The sequence below is a fragment of the Biomphalaria glabrata genome, chromosome 6 (genome assembly GCF_947242115.1).
Source record: "Biomphalaria glabrata chromosome 6, xgBioGlab47.1, whole genome shotgun sequence".
Taxonomy (NCBI): Eukaryota; Metazoa; Mollusca; class Gastropoda; family Planorbidae; genus Biomphalaria; species Biomphalaria glabrata.
In genome coordinates this window covers 2,308,881-2,332,835 of record NC_074716.1, presented here as the reverse complement: position 1 = coordinate 2,332,835, position 23,955 = coordinate 2,308,881, and the positions used below count along the sequence as shown (strand labels likewise).

The window sequence follows — 23,955 nt, the reverse complement described above, 5'->3', positions numbered from 1 at the left end:
GCATGACGCTCACATAGCCCCTTATATATGAGAATATTATAAGACCTTTAACAATTTAATGCTTGCCATAATGGCATTCATGAGGCCCTTTAGGCCCATTTGAGTACCGGCCTACCAAGCATTTGCCCAAATGCCCATATAGCCAGTTCGCCCCTGGTCAGGGGGCCCAGAAAAAAAAAGTGGGGCAAGCAAGAGGATGGATTTGGGGGCCCTGTTCTGGGCCAAATACATGATTTTTCAATAATCATAAATTTCCTTTAAATTCAAAAAAAAATAAGAGAGCAAGATATATTCTCAACTTTTATTTATCTGTATGTTACACTTCATTGCTTTTCTGGCAGTAAGCTTTATTTTTTATACGCAAAGATTATATCACCGTGGTGTCAAGTCAAAATAGTCCATCAATCAAAAAAGTCATCTACATCTATACCAGGTTCCAGCAAGTTGTCTTTGAATGCAGTCAGGTCAAGGCCATTCAGAATTAGATTTTCAAAAGTCTCTTCAAGGTCAGTTTCCCCTATGAGAATAGCTCCCACAAGTCGGTTGTTGTGTAAAATGGCCTTGACATATTCTTGACCTGGAAGTCAAAAGACAAAATAATGTTACAAATAACACCTGCTGCTTGCCTCTACAATCCATAAATGATCAGATTACCGAACACAATGGTTCTATAATAGCACTAGACTATACAAAATAATGTGATGTAAACCAATCAACTCCAAGAGAAAGAAAAAGAGTAGTTGCTAAAAAAATTATTAGACGTAAATTATTACAATATGCTAATTAAGAATACCGAAATTATGGCATTTCAATATAACATTAAAAGAATAATATTAATAGATTGAGTCTCTGTGCCCTATGATAGAAAATAAAGTAATAAAAAAAAGTTATATCCACAAGGTTAAGGGTTAGGAAAGTAAAACACAGATCTAGAAATATCTAGTTTTTAATTCATTTGTCAAAGGGAATTAAAATATTTGTATTCTAAAGCTCATTAGTGATATGTTGAAGGTAGTACTTCAGAGTCAAATAGTTGGCTGCTAGTTGTCTCTATATTTCATTTCAATGAAATTTTCATCTTCTATCAAAATTAAGTTGTTGAACAAATGACAAATATAAGATAAGATAAGATAATTTTATTGGTCCTCGTTCCATATGTTAGGACAAATTCGTACAAATACTCCTTCCCTAGCGCTATTAGAGCATGGAATGGGTTGCCTGAGCCAGCCAGGAAAACCAATGACTTGGCAGAATTTAAGTCATTGGTTAACATGCATGACTAAATGCATGACGCGTAGGACGTAATCATCACGTAATCATCTTCTTTTTTGAAGTAACGTCTGTATTATATAAGATATAAGATAAGAAGGTCCAATCAAATGGAAATTCAGTTTGACTAAAATTGAAACAATAATACTTTTTGTTTTGTAAAATCATGTCTTTGTGATAGAACTTTTTTGGTCACATTTTAACTGCAACTTTTCAAAAGCTCATTTAATTTTAAAATTCCATTTAGAAAGTTGTAAGGTAGATCTCTTACTGAACATTTTTTCTATAGTGTTCTATTTAGTTGTATCTGGTTTGAGTTTTACAAAATATTATATGCATGGAGATAAAAGTTTTAGCTTATAGTCTCTTTGCTAGGAATATCAAACAAATACAATTATTCTTTGATCCTATTATACCATTGGTCACTAAGAAAAATTAAATGGCAAGAGAAACAAACTTTTTATTGAATATCTCTTGTAAGGTTAAAGGGTAATTGAATACATTATAACATAAAAGCCAATATGTGAAAAAGGGTGTAAAAGCTGCTGTGTCTAGGGCTTACAAATACCTATTCTAGGACTATGGATGTGTATTAAAGATTGGCCTTTTGAGTCACATGGAAGTTGAGAAAGAAAGAGACCACTAGGCAATGTAAGCTGCTACAGAAACCTCAATATAGCAAAACAGCAAAGTGTCAGGTAGTGTAATGTATTTGAGCGATGACCATGAATTAACTGTAAGCTTGCATTAAAATTTAAAATCTCATACTCAGTTCAAGATGAATTTAACCTAAGTCAAATTGGAGAGAAAACTATTGCAAAATTCCAATTAAAAAAGAATATTTATTTTTTTTGTATTATTATTATTATAATATTTAAACATCTCAAGGAGCAGATCTTGACAGCAATGTGCTTTCATAATCCTAATGTCCCTTTCCTAACAAACAAAAGTCATATAATTATTTTTTTTTTACAAAAATCAAACTTGAACAAATTAAATATGGTTCAACCCACATAATGCTACTTAATAGGATATTCTCTTTATCAGTACAACCCCAGGCTGACACAAATTCTATTACATAAGCATAAGATTATTTACTTCTTAAGACTAAAATCTGATTCATAGGGAAGAATGGACCTCATTCACCAATCGTAAACAAACAACATTTAGTCACGTGATCTTTTTGATAAAACAATAAAAAAAAACTGTCACGTGACAACCATCATGAATTAAACATTAGATCGTAAATTATATAGAAGAGATAGAGCACCACGTGCTAAATGTTTGTTTACGGTTGGTGAATGAGGTCCATTGCTATGGTGTGTAAAATTTGAAAAACAAAATTTTAAAAATTCTCAAAACAAGTGAAGAAAACTGATCTCATCACTAGCCTGAGAAGTGGGTTCAAAGGTCAACATCTGACCAGCAGTTTCATGCATGGCTGATCACTTGTGAAGCAAACAAAACCAGTGAGGCTTTTCAGAGATATTTGTGTCTATTTCAGTTTGTAGCCTTGGGGGATGGATATATAGGCAAGTGACACTTCAGCACTTACAAGATGAAACATACAGTAACTTGTAAGTGAAAACATTAGCAGCCTTGGAAATCCACTCAAAAGTTTTTCTTTTACATGTTTTGAATGTTGCGTCAAATTGAAAAATTATTACATCCTATTCCAAACATTCCACAGGATGGCAGGGGATGGCCACAGGCATGGTACAAACCCAGGACCATCAAAATCATGGAACAGCATTCCAGAGCACTTACCAGGCAGCCATATGTTTTCAAGTCCTATTGACGTGGTGCATATGGCTCCTTCTATGCCGGTTAAGACAACGGATGAGCCCAGATGAGTCACTGATTTTGGTTTCATCTTGATAGGAGGCAGAAAGTTGTTTGTAATCAAGCCAATTATGGAGCAAACGCGACATGAAGCTCTTCAAAATCGACACTAGCAACTGGGAAGAGGTGGCACTGGACAGATACACATGGAGAGAGAGCATAAAGGAAGGGTCACGGATTGCAGATGTCATACACAACAGAAGCAGAAAGAAGGGTGAAAATGCAACGGCACCTGGTGATTATATATGCCCAACCTGCGATCGCAGCTGTGTATCAAGGATTGGCCTCTTTAGTCACACAAGAAGTTGCAAAGGGAAAAGATCATCTCTTGAGACGTAAAATGCCACAGAGAGATGTCAGAAGACAATGGATGAGCCCAGATGAGTCACTGGTTTTGGTTTCGTCTTGATAGAGGGCAGAAAGTTGTGAGTAATCAAGCCAATTATGGAGCATCAGAGTTTGCCACAGTTTATGCATGTATATGCAACTGTTTTAGGGCTAGATGATAGGGCAGCTTCCTTTTCATTTCTCTTGACTAAGGCCGCTTCATTTCTTTCTCTCTTTTCTCTCAGCATGCCGCACAGTCTGTCCCCATGCACTCTGACCTTTGCCTATTTTCTCCCACATACTTTCATTGATATCTTTTAGTCTTGGGTGGCCCTTGGGTCTGACTCCCTCCGCAAGCTCAGCATATAAGATGCCTTTAGAGATTCTTCCATCTGGCATGCGGGTTACATGTCCAAGCCAGTGTAGTCTTCTCTGTATCAGAAGAGCATCGATGCTGTACCTATTGGCCAGTTTCAAAACCTCCTGGTTGGAAACAAGATCCCTCCACGATCTGCAGAACATGTGGTGCAAGTGACAATGAATAACTTACTTACTTGCTTATATTTTCACACTCTTAATGAAATTCCAAAACGTGTATTCACTATATCCTGTTGTTCTCCAGTTACAGTAATTAACCGTATAATTTTCCTAAGCTCCAAATAACTATCTAAAGAATTAAAAATATTTCTATGTTTAAAAACGTCATTAGTTTTCTATAAACATATTGGCACTGGTAACTTATGATACATTAGGTAACACTGAACAATGCCAATGCTATAACAATAGATTTATAAGCCTATTTTATCTGCACACTGACTAACAACACACATTAGATACAAATCATACAACAATATAATATTAACAACCTTGCCAAGGGAAATAATCCTAGATGCAAACAACGTACAAACCCAATGTCAACAGGCAGAAGTAATAATTAAAATGTATTAACTGGTCTTTTTTCCTTCAGTAAGTCTTTGTTGCCCATGAGTTTTGTTTCTGTGTTAAAAAAAACATTATTACAAGACCACGGGGGTCAAAGGTCAAACAAGAACAATGAACTCTACCTTTTGTGACCCTCAACAAAACTTCATAGTCGTTGGACAGATTCTGGGCATTAAATTTTCCAAGGAGAATAACCTACACAGAAAGAACAATCAGGGGGAAATAATTAAGTTAGGCGAGAGAAATATCTTTGATTTAATTAAATAATTTTTACTGTAGCAACTGAACTTCTAATACAGTGAATATAAAATGTAATTTTTAAAGAATAAGATATTTAATTACATTTTGTCTTTTGGAGCTTTTAGGAAATAATAAATTAAAGAAGACTGAATATGTATATTGTAGCATTATCTCACCTACCTATCCTATACCCTGAAATAAATAATTCTTGGAAGTATGTACTTATGCATGTATGTGTATACCTTTTTAAAATATAGAAAATTGTTTTTCCAAAACGGCTCCAATGATTTTCTTTAAAATTTCGAAATTGATATATTTAAATAAGAAAGTCTAAGCTCATTGGCCACATTAGGAGAATTCGAGGTCGACCTTTATATTGGTTTAAACATGTTTCATTATGGTAAAATTCATTTTGGCTGCACATCTTCTTATGAATGAAAGTGCTTTGAACGATCAAAGCAAACATACTTGACACAGCCTATGCCACTTGGCTTATAGCAAGACAAAAATGTCAGCACTTATGTCTATCGGCTTACAGCAGTACGCTAAAACATTTCTTTGCAAATTAAATTCTTTGCCTAATTAAACATTTAGCACACCATCTTATTGTCATTTGGCCAAAATCTCATAAAGGGTGGTAATAGGCAACAAGAAATAGTGTTTAAGACTCATAACTATAATTAACCAAGTTAATGTCACACAGCCATTGTCATCCTGAATAAGTCACAAATGTCAGCCTATCACCATTCATGTTTGGTTAAATTTACAGTTTCTTTTACAACATATAAAAAAAAAATGAACAGCTAAGTAAACTTCATATTTTTCAAGCTCTACTGAACTATTGATTCCGTAAACTTTTGACAAAGAAAAAAAAAAAAAGACTTTGCGCTTTTTATATAAAGCAAATGTCACAATAGATAAATAGTCTCACTCGGAAGTTTTACTTTAATTACAAGTAACTAAACAGACTCACTTTAAAATTAAAGAATGTTGTGACATGGGCAAACAACTCAAAACAAAAGTCTAAAGTGATGTTCTCTCCCTTGGTAGCTGCAACCATGCATTTAGCTGCATAGCAACCCATCTGCCTGGCCTGTGACCACAGCCTCATCTGTCGAAAAAGTAAAAAAGCTTCTAGATTTTAAATGCCCATTATGAAAATGAATGAAAATAAACTCAAGATTTAATTTTAACATATTCGAGATGTGTTACATTTAATATGGTCATTTTACAAGAGAATAATCAGATGCAACCAGAAAAAAAAGTATTTGAACATGGTTCAAAGTAAATTATAGTCAACATAAAGTCTATTTACTTTTCCTCATCTAACTGGACGCTTACAAGTGTCAAAGATTATAAATTTATAGCTTTTACTATATGGACCAACCGCCTTTACTTTCCCCAACTAAAGTCAGGTACCCATTAAAGTTGGGTGGACTTAAAGGGCCCCTAAAATCCAGAAATTCAAAATCCCTGTCTTCACTGAGATTCGAACCCTAGTATGGCACGTAATCACTCAGCCACTGCGCCCCCACTTTATCATCATGCATTTATATTAATTTATCGCAAAACTATTTTTAAGGAAAGAAGAATTCATACTTGCTGCCAATATGGTGAGGGGTCCCAGCATGCAGTGCACACATCTCCTGCGGCATAAACATGTGGCTCACTCGTCTCCATTTTGGAATTAACCTTCATCCCACCATCTGGAGCAAGGTCAATATTGTTACCCGGCAGAAAGACTTCTGTGAATGGCTCCACACCTGTAGCACTGACTATGATGTCACAGCCATAGATTTTGGAATTGGTCAGTTGTACATACACTGGCCAGTTGGTGAAATCTGTGGGTCATAAATAACTAAATAAAATACTTGGGGTTAAAACAGTTGTTTATGGAGGTAAAGGCTAAACACATTGAATGTTAAATATTATTTATCATTTGTTCCATAAACATGCTATTTAAGTGATAAGCCACCAATCCAGGGGGCTTGAATTTGAATCCTGCCTTAAGTTTTCCACTGAGTGCCTAATATCAGAACAGAAACCCAGATCATACAACGTTAGGTTCTTTGAAATTAATTTTTTTATTTATTTGTTCATGAAGGGGACGCGGTGGCTGAGTGGTTAGGCACTTGGCTTCCAAACCTGGGGTCCCGGGTTCAAATCCAGATGAAGACTGGGATTTTGAATTTCGGGACTTTTAGGGTGCCCCTGAGTCTAACTAACTCTAATGGGTACCTGACTTTAGTTGAGGAAAGTAAGGCAGTTGATCGTTGTGCTGGCCACATGATACCCTGCTTGGTAACCGTGGGCCACATAAACAGATTACCATAACATCATCTTCCCTATAGATAGCATGGTCTGAAAGGGGAAGTTACTTGTTCATGAATGAATCATGTTCACAGTGAAATATTCATTCTTACACTCTGGTTAATATTTGAATGTGCAAGTGCAGACATAAGAAATCGGTACACATTTTGTGTTGCAAGATGTAATCAATATTTAAACATCCCTTCAGTTCTGACAGACCTCATCTCTTCAATAATGAAAAACAGAGAGACCAGCAAGAGCCAAAAGATTCAGAAAAGAAAAAAAAAATGTGCAAGATAATAAGTGGCAGACAATGAGGTCAGCACAAAAACAATTACCTTGACCTTGATCCACACTGCAAGCTTTTAACCCCAACAGAGTGAGGTCATCAGGGGACAGGACTCTCTCCACTTCCACTTCATGTTCGACATGGACTCTGTGAGACATCTACAAATGTGTAGAAACACACAAAAAAAAAGAAACAAAAAAAAAAAAAAAGAAACCAAATCTTGTTCAAATACTTCTGATAGAAAACAAAAAACAAGACTGACACATGTCCAATTTAGATCCTGTTGTAGGCTGACTACAGCCTTATGACGACTATGGTTCATCAAATAAGATGAGATGAAACTCTTGTCATCCACACAGAAGTTCCCACCCTCCCCCCATCAAGCAATTGGTTGAAACAACAAATAACTGATACTTTTGGGATCAGGGGCAACAAATAACTGATACGTTTGGGATCAGGGGCAACAAATAACTGATACGTTTGGGATCAGGGGCAACAAATAACTGATATGTTTGGGATCAGGGGCAACAAATAACTGATATGTTTGGGATCAGGGGCAACAAATAACTGATACGTTTGGGATCAGCGGCAACAAATAACTGATACGTTTGGGATCAGGGGCAACAAATAACTGATACGTTTGGGATCAGGGGCAACAAATAACTGATACGTTTGGGATCAGGGGCACTGCAGGTTCTACCAGGGCATAACTGTGTGCTGCAAGCTACCTAAGGGTCAGCGGCTCAGGACTTTTTCTCAGAGTTGACCCCCCCTTGTATTTCCCATGCTTGGGTTTAGCTGAAATTCAGCAGAGGATTGTGGGTAGCCAACGAAGGTTAATGAGCCTCCCCCCCCCCCCCCGGCCTGAAACATATTACTGAAGAAAAAACATGTAACAAAGCACAGCAACATGTGACCACTAACCAGTTATTGATGTTACCAATAAGACAGTGAGCATTGAGACCACGGAGTGACAGTCCTGAGTGTATATCACATGACCAGGCATCCTGACCAGGCTGCCAGGTAACAGTATATCAAGGAAAAATGAAATTTATGGTACATAGATAAGATCTAAAAGTATGACTTAAAGTAATGAAACTCTGTACCTGCTGAGCACCTCGGATGTCCAACTGAGCTGCCCAGTCTGGACCTAGGGCACTACCCATAACCGGTTTCTTGTCAGACATCATGACCTCACATTCTTCTAGGAAAAATAATTTAAAATAAAAAAATTTTTTTTTTTTCATTTACTAGTAAAAGTTAAATAAGTAAAGTATCCCATCAGACCTTGCAATACATCAAACAATTCAAGTATCTCATGCATCAAATATCTCACTACATCAAATAGAATATGTAAAGTATCCCATAAGAACTTGCAATACATCAAACAAGTAAAGCAAAGTATCCCATCAGACCTTGCAATAAATTAAGCAGGTTAAGTAAAATATCCCATAAGGCCTAGCAATACTACATCAAACCAATAATGTAATGGACATCTATTTCTAGTGCTTACGCTTAACAAAGGTATTATGTCACCAGTGTAATGAAAAACAGCCTTTACTTTTTCCAACCAATCTTAGGTACCAATCACAGTTGGCTTGGGGAGGGGGGTGGGGGTTCTTAAAATACAGAAATTCAAAATCCCTTCAAGTGCTTAACCACTCAGTCACCATGCCCCAGACTGTTTTAATTACTAAAAAGCTTAAACTAATTAATCAATTTTAGGCATTTGGATGAAGTGCAGCGGGGTGCCTAAGTCACATGACACTTTGCAGACAAAAATTACATTCAGATGCTAAAGCTATTTCATTTCTCCATCTATTACCATTGTCTGCTTCTTTTCTTCATCTATTACTATTACCCCTTTCTTTTCTATTACTATTGTCTATTTCTTTTCTTCATGTTTCTTTGTAAAATGTTTGACATGTTTTGGATGTTCCTTCAGAGTTGAGATACTTTCTAATCCAACCTCCCACAGGACAACAGCACGACCAGGCTGCTATTATTTATTTTCTTAATCTATTGCAATTATTTAATTTATTTCTCTTCATCCATTACAATTGTCTATTTCTTAATAAAGGTTCCATAAGTGTTATTGCTATTTTGCTTTATAAATTTCTATCCTAAGTCTCAAACTTTACTACAGGAGATATCCTTGTTGGCTCATTAAACAGCTAAAAGCCACACTAACCATTGGTTGTATATTTCAAGCGTTTAGAAAGCCCCTCGGGAGAATTGTCCTTGGCCTTGTTCAGGTGAGCCATGAAGAACTCGGCAGCGCCTGCGTCAACAAACGTGTGGGAGATAGACTTGTCTTTGATGGCCCAAATAACTTCACAGCCTTCAAGCTCGTACCTGCACAAGAACATTGTTAAATCAATAAGATTCTATCAAATGGATGGCCAAATGTCAAATAGATAGCCAAAGGAATGATAATTTAAGAATTGGAACATTATTACCTCCCCTTCCATGAAATCAATCTGCTTAAAAGTGAAGGTACATATCTACTCAGAGATTATAAAATTGTAATGATAGGCCTATAGATTCATACTTAGAAGATGTTCTTGAATGTTTATTTTATTAAACTCTTTAATGAATAGGGTCTAAATGCAGAAACATCTGCTGCCGTATCTATTCAAGATAAAGAATTTCAAGACCAAATTTAATTTTAGAAGACAACATTTCCAAAAATTATAACAGTCAAAGTAGAGTTTTCCCTATTGGACAATTAGCTAGTAATTGTTTTCCCAAAAATATACATCAACTGTCAAATTGCTAGGAAACATATTAGAGCCACCTAGGTTCCAGGTACCACCCATGAATTTGCTAAATAGAGGATTTGTAAAAAAAAAAATTTACAATTCAGATATATTGAAATAAATTAGCAGTACTACAGACTTTTTTTTTTTTGAAATATAATATAAAACCAAAGAATCAAGAAAGTTTAAAAGCAATCCTAAAATGCTTTTGTAAAAAAAAAAATTTTTGTTTTGCATAAAACCAACTGATAATAATATGTCTTAGACACTCACACAAGTTCAGTTGCGATTCCACCATTGCCAACTATCACAATCCTTTGGGCTGTTTTTAATTTCTTTTGAAATTCCTAAGTCACAATCAGACAAAATAATTTTAGAATTCAACAAGAAAACGATGTGTATACAAGTTAATCTAGAACCAATAAAATACTTTTAATCTACTTCATTCAATCTAAAACTGTCTTAATCTAGCACCAATAAAATACTTTTAATCTACTTCATTCAATCTAAAACTGTCTTAATCTAGCACCAATAAAATACTTTTAATCTACTTCATTCAATCTAAAACTGTCTTAATCTAGCACCAATAAAATACTTTTAATCTACTTCATTCAATCTAAAACTGTCTTAATCTAGCACCAATAAAATACTTTTAATCTACTTCATTCAATCTAAAACTGTCTTAATCTAGCACCAATAAAATACTTTTAATCTACTTCATTCAATCTAAAACTGTCTTAATCTAGCACCAATAAAATACTTTTAATCTACTTCATTCAATCTAAAACTGTCTTAATCTAGCACCAATAAAATACTTTTAATCTACTTCATTCAATCTAAAACTGTCTTAATCTAGCACCAATAAAATACTTTTAATCTACTTCATTCAATCTAAAACTGTCTTAATCTAGCACCAATAAAATACTTTTAATCTACTTCATTCAATCTAAAACTGTCTTAATCTAGCACCAATAAAATACTTTTAATCTACTTCATTCAATCTAAAACTGTCTTAATCTAGCACCAATAAAATACTTTTAATCTACTTCATTCAATCTAAAACTGTCTTAATCTAGCACCAATAAAATACTTTTAATCTACTTCATTCAATCTAAAACTGTCTTAATCTAGCACCAATAAAATACTTTTAATCTACTTCATTCAATCTAAAACTGTCTTAATCTAGCACCAATAAAATACTTTTAATCTACTTCATTCAATCTAAAACTGTCTTAATCTAGCACCAATAAAATACTTTTAATCTACTTCATTCAATCTAAAACTGTCTTAATCTAGCACCAATAAAATACTTTTAATCTACTTCATTCAATCTAAAACTGTCTTAATCTAGCACCAATAAAATACTTTTAATCTACTTCATTCAATCTAAAACTGTCTTAATCTAGCACCAATAAAATACTTTTAATCTACTTCATTCAATCTAAAACTGTCTTAATCTAGCACCAATAAAATACTTTTAATCTACTTCATTCAATCTAAAACTGTCTTAATCTAGCACCAATAAAATACTTTTAATCTACTTCATTCAATCTAAAACTGTCTTAATCTAGCACCAATAAAATACTTTTAATCTACTTCATTCAATCTAAAACTGTCTTAATCTAGCACCAATAAAATACTTTTAATCTACTTCATTCAATCTAAAACTGTCTTAATCTAGCACCAATAAAATACTTTTAATCTACTTCATTCAATCTAAAACTGTCTTAATCTAGCACCAATAAAATACTTTTAATCTACTTCATTCAATCTAAAACTGTCTTAATCTAGCACCAATAAAATACTTTTAATCTACTTCATTCAATCTAAAACTGTCTTAATCTAGCACCAATAAAATACTTTTAATCTACTTCATTCAATCTAAAACTGTCTTAATCTAGCACCAATAAAATACTTTTAATCTACTTCATTCAATCTAAAACTGTCTTAATCTAGCACCAATAAAATACTTTTAATCTACTTCATTCAATCTAAAACTGTCTTAATCTAGCACCAATAAAATACTTTTAATCTACTTCATTCAATCTAAAACTGTCTTAATCTAGCACCAATAAAATACTTTTAATCTACTTCATTCAATCTAAAACTGTCTTAATCTAGCACCAATAAAATACTTTTAATCTACTTCATTCAATCTAAAACTGTCTTAATCTAGCACCAATAAAATACTTTTAATCTACTTCATTCAATCTAAAACTGTCTTAATCTAGCACCAATAAAATACTTTTAATCTACTTCATTCAATCTAAAACTGTCTTAATCTAGCACCAATAAAATACTTTTAATCTACTTCATTCAATCTAAAACTGTCTTAATCTAGCACCAATAAAATACTTTTAATCTACTTCATTCAATCTAAAACTGTCTTAATCTAGCACCAATAAAATACTTTTAATCTACTTCATTCAATCTAAAACTGTCTTAATCTAGCACCAATAAAATACTTTTAATCTACTTCATTCAATCTAAAACTGTCTTAATCTAGCACCAATAAAATACTTTTAATCTACTTCATTCAATCTAAAACTGTCTTAATCTAGCACCAATAAAATACTTTTAATCTACTTCATTCAATCTAAAACTGTCTTAATCTAGCACCAATAAAATACTTTTAATCTACTTCATTCAATCTAAAACTGTCTTAATCTAGCACCAATAAAATACTTTTAATCTACTTCATTCAATCTAAAACTGTCTTAATCTAGCACCAATAAAATACTTTTAATCTACTTCATTCAATCTAAAACTGTCTTAATCTAGCACCAATAAAATACTTTTAATCTACTTCATTCAATCTAAAACTGTCTTAATCTAGCACCAATAAAATACTTTTAATCTACTTCATTCAATCTAAAACTGTCTTAATCTAGCACCAATAAAATACTTTTAATCTACTTCATTCAATCTAAAACTGTCTTAATCTAGCACCAATAAAATACTTTTAATCTACTTCATTCAATCTAAAACTGTCTTAATCTAGCACCAATAAAATACTTTTAATCTACTTCATTCAATCTAAAACTGTCTTAATCTAGCACCAATAAAATACTTTTAATCTACTTCATTCAATCTAAAACTGTCTTAATCTAGCACCAATAAAATACTTTTAATCTACTTCATTCAATCTAAAACTGTCTTAATCTAGCACCAATAAAATACTTTTAATCTACTTCATTCAATCTAAAACTGTCTTAATCTAGCACCAATAAAATACTTTTAATCTACTTCATTCAATCTAAAACTGTCTTAATCTAGCACCAATAAAATACTTTTAATCTACTTCATTCAATCTAAAACTGTCTTAATCTAGCACCAATAAAATACTTTTAATCTACTTCATTCAATCTAAAACTGTCTTAATCTAGCACCAATAAAATACTTTTAATCTACTTCATTCAATCTAAAACTGTCTTAATCTAGCACCAATAAAATACTTTTAATCTACTTCATTCAATCTAAAACTGTTTTGAAGATGCCAACTCTTATGTTTTCATGCCCACCACATTTCTGACGCCTATTCTGTGTCTTTTAATCTTTAGTTATTTCCCTAAATATTATGATTACTATTCTTCAAATTAAGTGCCGATTTACTAGAACTATTTATAGCAAACTCTTTCAAATAGGCATCATTGTTATATTAACAATGTTTCTAAGAATTTCGATTCACATAGTTTGAAGAAAACTTTTGTAAGAAGAAATAATTCCATTAAATAACAAAAAAATCTTTGAATTGACATTTTATATAAATATAAATTTTATACAAATAAAGAAAAAATGGATAGCTGAGGTGATGAGAATGAATAACACCCAATAAACATGACTACAGCTTCAAGTAGAGAGCCTAACAGAAACTGACAACTTAGTCTATTTTGGAAGCATCATAAACAAAGAAGCTGGAGTAGATGCAAATGTCGAAAATCAGATCAAAAGGACTAGGTAATCTTTTAATCATCTACGACCAATGTGGCAACAAAAGCACTGCCCCTACACAACACAATCCACATCTTCAGCACAAATGTGAAAGCAGTTCTTTTCTATGGTGCAGAGACTTGGGAGCAACAACTAACAATGCAGACAAGCTCCAGGCTTTTACCGACCAATACTTGCATTATATAGTTGATGTTAGATGGTAGAACAAATTCTCAAAACTACAGAGAAACAATTCAGCTAACACAAATAGAGAAATTAAATGATTTCAATGGGGCTCGACTGGGCATACAATGAGAAGAGTAGCAGACAATATTGCAAGACTAGAAACACAGCGGGAAGAGAAAGGCTGAGAGACCAAAGCAAACATGAAAAGCAGTAGACCAAGAGACAAAGATGGCAGTATGAGGGGAATTGCCCAGAACACAGTCTGATGGCATAGTACTGTCATGGCCCACCGCTAAACTGGGAGCCAAAAAGACAGAGTCAAGTAAGTCAAATCAAATAAAGAAAATGTACTCACTGCTGTAAATAAGGTAGAAATAAAGTAGTTTTTTGCTTTAAAATATAATGTAGAAATAGCTGTCACTCAATACATAAAATACTGTCCATGAAATAATTGAGTGTACTTAAAGTAAATCTATTTTACCTTCACACTTTCTGTGTCACGTATCCCAAGTACATACGGATTATCGACTGCAATGAGCTGCGGGACAGACACATTCAATTAGGTCAACTCAAAATCTCTAATGAACAAAGCTCTAAAATAAATTGCAATATTTAATTTTGGCTTGCATTTTGTTTCACTGAGCAACAAAAACAATTTTCACCTTTGGCTTGCCCCCAGTACAGATACATAATTGATCATAGTCCAAAGTTTTACCGTCTGACAGATGTAGTCTCTGTACACAAAGAAAAGTGAAAAATAACAAATCATGCATTATCTCAGGGAAAGAGTTCTGCACTTACAACTATATCTATCAATAATTCTTTCAATAATGTAGAATTTATTTCTCTTATTTAATATCAAACAAAATAATTAATTGACTAATTGGTTAATTTTTTTTTTTACTGATTCATGTCTTGTTAGGTACAATAAATACTTGTTTTAAGTTTGAACTTAATCCAATAAAGGGCGTGGGAGAAAAAATGTGCAAAAACTTTTCACTGGACAGACACACAGAGTGTAAATTTAAAAATGTATGAACCAGAATATCTTAGAATTAATGAAAAACAATATATACAAAACATTATTTTAAAAAGCACAGAACATTATTTTAAAAAATATATTTGCTAAAAATTGGTTTAAAAAAAACACAACAAAGTATTATTAAAATATCTCTGATTAAAGCATCAGAATGATTTTTATCATTGACTAAGTCTCTTTTCTTGACAAAGAAAATACATTTAGTTGATTGATATCAAGTAATCCAACAACTCCAGCAGTTTCACCTCAGAATGAGAACACAACACAATAAGACAACAAATGTTCCAGTAGCTAAAAGTCTGGACAATGAAACTTGCCCTTGTGGAGCCTCACCAGAGAATGCTGATCATGCCCTACAAAGCTGTATACGGAAAGGCCCAAACATTACACTTGCTCCCAAACCCTCCTATAGAAGAAAAACTGTATGGAAGACTGCCTGATCTGGAAACCATTGCGCAGTTCATCTCAGATATAGGGTTACTGATATGAACAATCAGAATGAAGAAGAAGAAATGCCTCATGTCAAGTTACAGACTACCTTTTCTTGAGCACAGAGAGAGTTGACCGTTGTGTGGATGACTTGAACTTTACAGTGACCTTCCTTCACATGTTTGTACGGCTGTTCTTCTACATCAAAACTTTCAATGTTGGGAGTTATCTGAAATATCAGTAGACATATACACATTAAAATATACACCGGCACTTCAAACTTAACTCTTTCTCTCCTAACTAAAGATACCAATGTTGATTCCACCAGAATGCGGTAAATAATTACGGAGAGTTTAAAGTTTGATAATAAAAAGTAGAGCAGATAGCTGGTTTACTTTCTTGCAATTGTTTGTTTGACATGTTTCAGATGTTCATTCAAATTCAAATATTACTACATCCGATACCAAGCCTCTAGCAGGACATCAGGGGATGGTGGCAGGCATGTACAAACCCAGGACCATCAAAACAACAGTTCACAGAGATTACCTTACATACAACCAGGTAGCCCTGTCTGTTGTTTTTTATTATATACTGTTGTAACTCCAGTGGCGGACTGAAAGGGTTAATGTGTGTGCGGCCTACTGATACACACGACTCAGGCCAATCACACGGGTCAACGGCTGTCGATAGACAAGGGACAGTACTGCTAATAACCGCAAGTATGACCTGTGTTGTGGTCATGTGATCAAGAGCCTTCACTGGGAGAGACCGTGTGTTTAAAAGGACAGTTGAGTCCAGGACAGCAAAGCAGTAAGGACTTGTGGTACATTTGAGTCCTCGAGAATGTAGCTGTACGAGCTAGAGAGACTAGTAACGTTTAGTTAGGCAGTTGTGTTAAGTACAAGAAAGCATTTGAATTGATGTAGCCAATTGTGTTGAATTGGCTGTCGATGTATTTGTAATTAAACCGCCACTTTGTTACTTGAAGCTCTTGTTGTCAAGTTCTTGTGTTAGATGTGCTGTTGTGTTGTTAGCAGTGTTTGCAGAAGGCCTGATTGAGAAGATCGTAACACTGGTGTCAGAAGTGGGATCTCTTATGGCTTCTGTAAAACTGCTTGCTGAACTTGATCTAAAAGAATTGAAACAAGAGCTTCGGTGTCGTGGACTGAAATGCTTTGAAATTAAATATTAAACATTAAATCATTAATGATTCTTTGCAACAAAATTTTTATTTTGCATGACTTTATTAATGCTGTGTTTGCAGTCATCACCAATTTTGCATATAAATAAAATAATAAAAACATAAGTAAAGTAGCAGTTGCTTGATTAAATTAGCAAATATGTTTTAACCCTAACACCCACATCCATAGGGAAGATGAAGCAGACATTATTTAACATGAACACCCACATGTCTATGGCAAGATGAAGCAGACATTAATTTTCTCTGGATAATGGTGGGAAGCGTGGTCGAGAGGCCAAGTGCGCTTGAACTTGGCTTGGCTACCTAGAAGGGGGCTCGAGGTTCGACACCTGACTCGGGCAGAGTTGTGTTTACTGAGCGCCTAAAGGCAGCACAGAAAACCAACTCCTAGATACCCCCTCCCCCCCACAGATCCACAAATGAGATTGGACCAAAACGCTCTGAGCATGTTATAAGCATGAAAGTAGCGCTATATAAAAGCTATAATAATAATGGCTTAAAGTGTTATTTGACAAGAAAAAACTATTTTTAGTAATCATCTGCTAGATTCGTGTCTAGAACTTTTGTATGAATAGCCTACACTGCTTCACAGCTAAGCTACATAAAATATCTCAAACAAAACAAACGATTAAAGTCACCTGTATCAGATTAGTCACAGTTTTGATGAGTGGTGACGCTGACAGTAATGTAATAGTGGCGTTCTCTGCAAATAGAGAAAGCTGAAACAAAATATACAGATGTTGTCAATCAAAAGTCATTGGTTTTCCTGGCTAGCTCAGACAACCCATTCCATGCTCTAATAGCACTAGGGAAGAAGGAGCATTTGTACAAATTTGTCCTAGCATATGGGATGAGGAATGTGCCTTTATCTTTGTGTCTTTCTGTATATATTTTATTAAATTTTGTTTTTGGATTTGAAGATTATGGTTCAGTGTTTTATGTATAATTGCTACTTTACTTCTATCCTGAAGGCTTTCTAAATTTAGTGATTTTACTAAAGGTGTTACTCTAGTCAAATGTGAATATTCATTTGTTATGAATCTCACTGCTCTATTTTGTGTCTGTTCCAGTTTCTTAATGTTTTCTTGAGTTGAGGGGTCCAAACACAGGATGCATATTCTATTATTGGCCTAACCAAGGTTAAATAACCTGTATTAATAGTGAAAATAAAGTAGTCTACCTAAGTAATTGTGAATAGTTTAGTGGCACTAGGACTCACAAGTGAACAGTGTGTAAATCACAAGTTTTAGTCAGCTAATAATTTATAAATGATTGGAATAATTCTAAAGATCTATAGATTCTAGATTCAACTAATTTCTAAATATAGTCGTATTAAGTGTATTAAAATTTGATCTAGATCTGTGTTTATTTAGAAAAGTAAGTTTTACATGTCTTGGACGTTCCTTCAGAATTGAAGATTATTACACCCTAGCCCAAATCTCAGCCCTCAGCAGGATAGTGTGTGTGTTGGGGGGGGGGGGGTGCAGTGGCAGAGTTTGAACCTGAGACCATCATGATTTGGTGGAGATAACAGTCCAAAGTAATCTACAAAATACTTGGGAATGAAAAATTGTAAGGAAAATCTATGGTGTTATACAAGATGAAACAGGGTGGAGGACACGCACAAACCAAGACATATATCAATTGTATGAAGACCCACAGATAGTGACAGAAATAAAAAAGAACAGACTACGTTGGGCAGGTCACCTTGAAAGAATGTCAGACAACAGAGGAGCAAAAATCATATACAGGTAAAAACCAAAAGACAGACTCCGAATGCGATGGATTGATGATGTGGAGACAGATCAACAACAGCTTGGGGTTAGGGCGTGGAGACAAAAGGCCCAGGAGAGATCTGAATGGAGGGATGTGTTGAAGCAGATCAGAGCCCACCATGGACTGTAGTGCCACTGGAATGGATGGATGGAACAGTCCAGTGTGCATACCAAATGACCAGTACTGGTATATTAAAATATGGATGAAAGAGCGCTGAACCAACAAAAAGCTGAGAGAAGAAGGAGGTCTATCTGCTACTGATCAAATCTACTCATGCCATGTATGCAGCCAGCTTTTTACAGTCATGTTCAAGTCAATAGGAAATGAGAAATGTGCTCATCTTCAGTCACGAAGGAGGAGCTATATATAGGTTTATTAGATCTTATCTTATAAAATACAGACATTACTTTAAAAAAAAAAAGATGAACAGATCTAGATCTAGACCCCTCAACTCAAGAAAAGACTAGAAAAGAAACTAGAATACAAAATAGAGAAGTTGTGAGATTTTATAACAAAAGAGTAACATCACTATTAAAATCACTAATTTTAGGACACTTCAGGACAGAAGAATACAAATTAAAGTAGCTATAATACAAGAAAAAAAGAAACATAATTAACAAATAGAAAAACAAAACCAATTTATGAAATACTCAGAAAGATACAAAGATAGAGGCACATTTCTTATTCCATATGCTAGAAGTGTACTAGCAAATCTGTACAAATGCTCCTTCTTCCCTAGGCCTAGTGACATACCATCAGAGAATGTAATGGGTTGACTGAACCACCTGGAAAATCAATGACAGAGTTTTTAAAAGTCATTGATTAACAATTAAGCATGACAAGACCAAAATTGACACATGGAATGGGTAGGATGTAATTATCTTCTTTTTTGAAGTGACGTTTGTAATCTATAAGTAGTATAAGATAAATAAGATATTATAACTATATAATATTATTAGGATAAGACACAAGTGTACTGGTATAGTAGTATAGTCTATTATACTATTAGTATAGTAAGTAAAAGCATAATAAAGGGCCATAGATTCTAAGAGTTTATAAAGATAACTGATAAGTATTAGAATTTAGATCTAAGTATTGCCAAGTCTCAAGTCAAGTTGCCAATTATTGTATCTAACTAATCTAAGTATCTAGAATATCTAGATCTAGTAATAATCTAACTAATACAAAAAAATTACTAATTACTTTTTAATCAGAGAATAAAATGTAATGATTGTAATGGGTTGATGAAGCAGCCAGATAAGTCATTAATTAATTAATAAATTAACAAGCATGACTAGACTTAGACTAAGATTGACATATGAAATTGAAATGTGTAGTACGTATATCTAATTTAGTAATTATCTTCTTTTTTTGAAATTTGAAGCGACACTCACTGACTCAGACACTGATTTTTAACTAACTAGATCTAATAGTAATACTAATAGTAATACTAATAACATGAGACATGAGTATGTAACTGTAACATACGTAACATGTTACATAGTCATAACAATAACTTTGACTTTGAATAGAAATAGATCAAATCATACCGTTTCTGCACAGGTTACTCCCGCTATACCACCACCAACAACAACATATTTAAGATCAGGCATCACCAACAGTCTGTTATAAGTTTATTTTTGTTATTAATGTTAATGTCTCGTTACTTTAACTACTTTAAGTTGTAGATCTAAGAAAATCATTACAGTCGCAAATTTGTTTTGATTCTTCAGACTTTGAAAACATGTAAAGACTTTGCTTTTCCCAGAGTAGTTCCCCTTAGTACTATCCATTGTCTATATATTCTACTCAAATAATAATAATAATAATCTTTATTATCCGTAAGGAAATTTGTCTTACAATTTGTGCATTACACAAAACAAAAAACATTATAACTATAAGAAACCAAAGTGTACATTCACACCAGACGCACTCATAATTTACATGTGACAAAGTTTATACCAGATTGTTCTTATTTAATGATTTGATTGCCAGGGGAACAAAAGAGTGTTTGTGTCTGTTTGTCTTTGCTATCGGTGTCTTGTATCTCTTTTGTGATGGTAAAATCACAAAATCCTGACACAATGATTCTACTTTATACTTCTTGTATACATTAGGCCTGCTATTAGGCCTACTATACTTAAATTTGTATCCTGCGTCATCTGTAAGAGTTTTTTTTTTCAGATGGATTCTACATATTTTATAAATTTATAAATTCATTGGCACAAAGACATAGAATAATTAAAAAAGCATCGTATATCACTCGAACAGACGAACACAGCTACCATCTCTAGAAGAACTTTTTCATGAAATATGCCTTTCCAAAACGCACAAGATTCTCAAAGACAACATACACCCTTTAAGTTACATCAGATCTGAACGAAGTAGTCGTCTCCTTTCCATTAGAACTAAAACAGAAATATTTAAAAACTCGTTTATCCCACTGTCGGTCAGAGTGTTACAAGATCATCTGTTGTCATCGAGAAGTAGGCCTACATAGAAGTCAAATTCATAATGCGCTGGTTGTGAATGTGTATGTGTTTCGTGTGTGAATGTTGTTCGTATTTGCATCTATATTGTTATTGTACAGTAGTTACGCTGAGGTTGTCAATTGTAGTCAAACTGAATTTCCATTTGATTGGATCAATAAAATTTATCTTGTTTTAAATTACAGACGTTCCTTCAAAGAAGAAGACAACACTATGACTACGTCACATGTGTCAATCTGTCCAATCTAGTTTTGCATATAGAGACGTGACCTGCACTGCATTGGTTTTCCTAGAAACCCGTTTCATGCTAAATAATGCACTTAGAAAGATAGATTAGGCCTACATGACTTTGTCTTCGCTAATGAAATAAAAAAAATGTATTGTGAGTGTTCCTCTGAAATAAAGAAACATATGTACCTCTTTATATATAGATGTGCTTAATAGTCATTTTCTAACTTTGTCGTAAATGAATAAATATGACCTGCTCGGGGCGGGGCTTATCTCTGTTTCGCCATAGTTTCTTCCCCTTCTTCTCTCTATAACCTCGGTACCTTAGTGATGCTATTGTTATGAGAGGCATTTATTTGTCATGACTATATATATATATGGTCGTGCGGTATGCGCTCTGGGCTGTCGTCTCGATGGTCCTGGGTCCTTACTTTTATTTTCAACTCTGAAGGAACACCCGAAACGAGTAAAACACCAGAAACATGTAAGACACCCAAAACATTTTACAAACATTCATAATCTGGCCAGCGCCGAGATTCGTTAAAGGAATCATTATAGGCCTACGTTCTTAAACAGTATTCAATGAGCATTTTGCTTATGAAGGAACGTCTGTAATTTATAAGATAAGGAAAGTCTGCAGCTGTAGGCTACAGCCAACATATGGACAAGAAAATGTATATTGGGAGCCCTTTATGTTATTGCGTTGTAAATAATGGACCTCATTCACCAATCGTAAACAAACAACATTTAGCCACGTGGTAATATTGATAAAACAATGAAAAAAAAAGTATCATGTGACAGCCTTTATGGATTACGTATTTTGTATAGAAGAGATAGAGAATCACGTGGTTAAATGTTGTTGGTTTACGATTGGTGAATGAGGTCCATTGAGAGGTTTTTGCACACTACCAGGGCCTGATAAGACAAGACACTAAGGTATTTGAGAAATGGAGCCCCTTGGAATGAGCATAATTTAAGGCAATTGTTGTTGTTGTTTTTTTGGGACCCCCCCCCACCCAGACAAGTGGGGTGCACTTTATTCAACCACTGATTATATAAGATTGGGTATTTAGTCATTTAAACTTGACTGATTAAAAAACACAAATCTTCTTAGTTATGTAGGCTCATAGGCCTACACAAAGCCTGGGAGATTCCGATAGGATCTGCTATAATCTTCCCTTCAGAAATCATAGTTGTATTTATTATTTAGTAATTTTTCCGTGAAACTTGAGAACAACAAATACCCACTAGAGGACACTCGGGGACAACCATTACTCTTCAGTTGACACTCGAGGACAAACGGCACCTTCCATATGGGGTCACGGAGGTCACGGGACAACCAGTACCCACTAGATGACACTCGGGAACAACCATTACCCGCCAGTTGAGACTGAGAGATCCTGGAGGTCTGTTAGAATCACCACAGACTCAAAAGACCAAAAAAAAAATTATCTGTCAGTAATTGGACTCCATGACGCCCTGCTAATCACTGTCAAAAAAAAAAAAAACTCAAACAAAAGCTTTATGGCCATAACACAAGGTCTTCGAAACTTGCAAAGACCTTCCTTCAGGGAACAGGTACCAGGAAAAAGAAAAAGAGGCAGACAGAGAAAGCGATGGTTAAAAAAAAGCAACATAAAAGAATGGACGGGCCAGTCATTGAAAGACATTCTATGCAAAGCAAAAATAAAAGGGGGTGTGTGTGAAAAACCATATATATATATATAACGATTAAAATGGGACTATCAGTGAAAGAGATTATTACTAGGTTTTGATTTTACTAAAGGTGGTACTCTAATCAAATGTGCATATTCGTTTGTTATTTGACCTAAAAGAATACTCTAGGCACCTAGCAATATTATAAAAATAATCTCTAACTGTTAAATACCGTTAACTTTTATCTGCATTACTAGCGACAATATGATGAATATGATGAATATTATTAAATAGTATAGGCCTACACATTTACAACTCACATATATATGCCATATTGACCTAAAACAATATGACCCGACAGTTAATGGCCACAATTGTCAGACATCATAGATCATTAGATCATGAGCATACAACTTAAGAAATTGAGAAAACAATAATTAAATAACTTTTTTTTTTAAATGGCACAAAGACATTTGAACTTAATAAACGAACTGAAATATCTCTTCTATAGCTCTATCACAGGCTTCACAGCTACTATCTCTTAAAGAGTTGTTGTTTTTTTAAATTTCCCTTTACAAAGCTTATAAAATCCTTAAGGACAGTCTGCCCCCATCAAACCACACGCACATCAGATCTGGACGAAGTGGTCGTCTGCTCTTAAGGCTTGGACTAAAAGATTTGAAAACTCATTTATTCCCCCCTCCCTCTCCCCTCCCTTTATGTCTGGGTGTTTCAGTGTCACTCGCTCACCTAGATGTGGGCCTACATTAAAAGCCCAACTTATCAATCTCCAGACGTGCTTGTGTGTCTTATGTTGTTTATGTTTTTATCTATATTGTTATCTTATTATTATCTTACCTTATATATTACAGACGTTACTTCAAAAGATAATTACGCCCTAAGCGTTTCATGTGTCAATCTAGTCAAGCATGTTAATCAATGACTTAAACTCTGCAAAGTGGTTTGTTTTCCTGGCTGATTCAGGCAATCCATTTCATTCTCTAACGGCACTAGGGAGGAAGGAGCACTTGTATGAATATGTT

General features: G+C 34.2%; 1 protein-coding gene across 2 annotated transcripts; it reads right to left on the bottom strand.

The window, feature by feature from the left end:
• Positions 1 to 287: 287 nt before the first annotated feature.
• Positions 288 to 20,307, bottom strand: LOC106080194 (pyridine nucleotide-disulfide oxidoreductase domain-containing protein 1-like). 2 transcript variants are annotated; one of them, XM_056033745.1, is made up of 13 exons: positions 20,090 to 20,307; positions 17,402 to 17,482; positions 15,672 to 15,791; positions 14,757 to 14,828; positions 14,576 to 14,632; positions 10,252 to 10,325; positions 9,411 to 9,574; positions 8,326 to 8,420; positions 7,269 to 7,377; positions 6,220 to 6,461; positions 5,594 to 5,731; positions 4,503 to 4,575; positions 288 to 577 (listed from the first exon to the last, which is right to left on the bottom strand). In XM_056033745.1, the coding sequence occupies exons 1-13, from the start codon at positions 20,150 to 20,152 to the stop codon at positions 402 to 404; spliced, it is 1,464 nt and encodes a 487-aa protein (XP_055889720.1). In that variant the 5' UTR covers positions 20,153 to 20,307; the 3' UTR covers positions 288 to 401. The 2 variants fall into 2 exon arrangements, with proteins under 2 accessions (XP_055889720.1, XP_055889719.1); XM_056033744.1 differs by having other exon boundaries at positions 8,326 to 8,423; positions 20,090 to 20,305.
• Between the last annotated feature and the right edge of the window lie 3,648 nt (positions 20,308 to 23,955).

What these genes read in the sequence shown, in the direction of transcription:
- LOC106080194 (XM_056033744.1), bottom strand. Translation starts at nt 20,152, where the DNA reads ATGCCTGATCTTAAATATGTTGTTGTTGGTGGTGGTATAGCGGGAGTA. An exon ending in ACATCCGAGGTGCTCAGCAG is followed by an intron (nt 7,378 to 8,325) that starts GTACAGAGTTTC and finishes ACACATTTGTAG; the next exon opens with ATGTCTCACAGAGTCCATGT. An exon ending in CCTCACCATATTGGCAGCAA is followed by an intron (nt 5,732 to 6,219) that starts GTATGAATTCTT and finishes CTTTTTCGACAG; the next exon opens with ATGAGGCTGTGGTCACAGGC.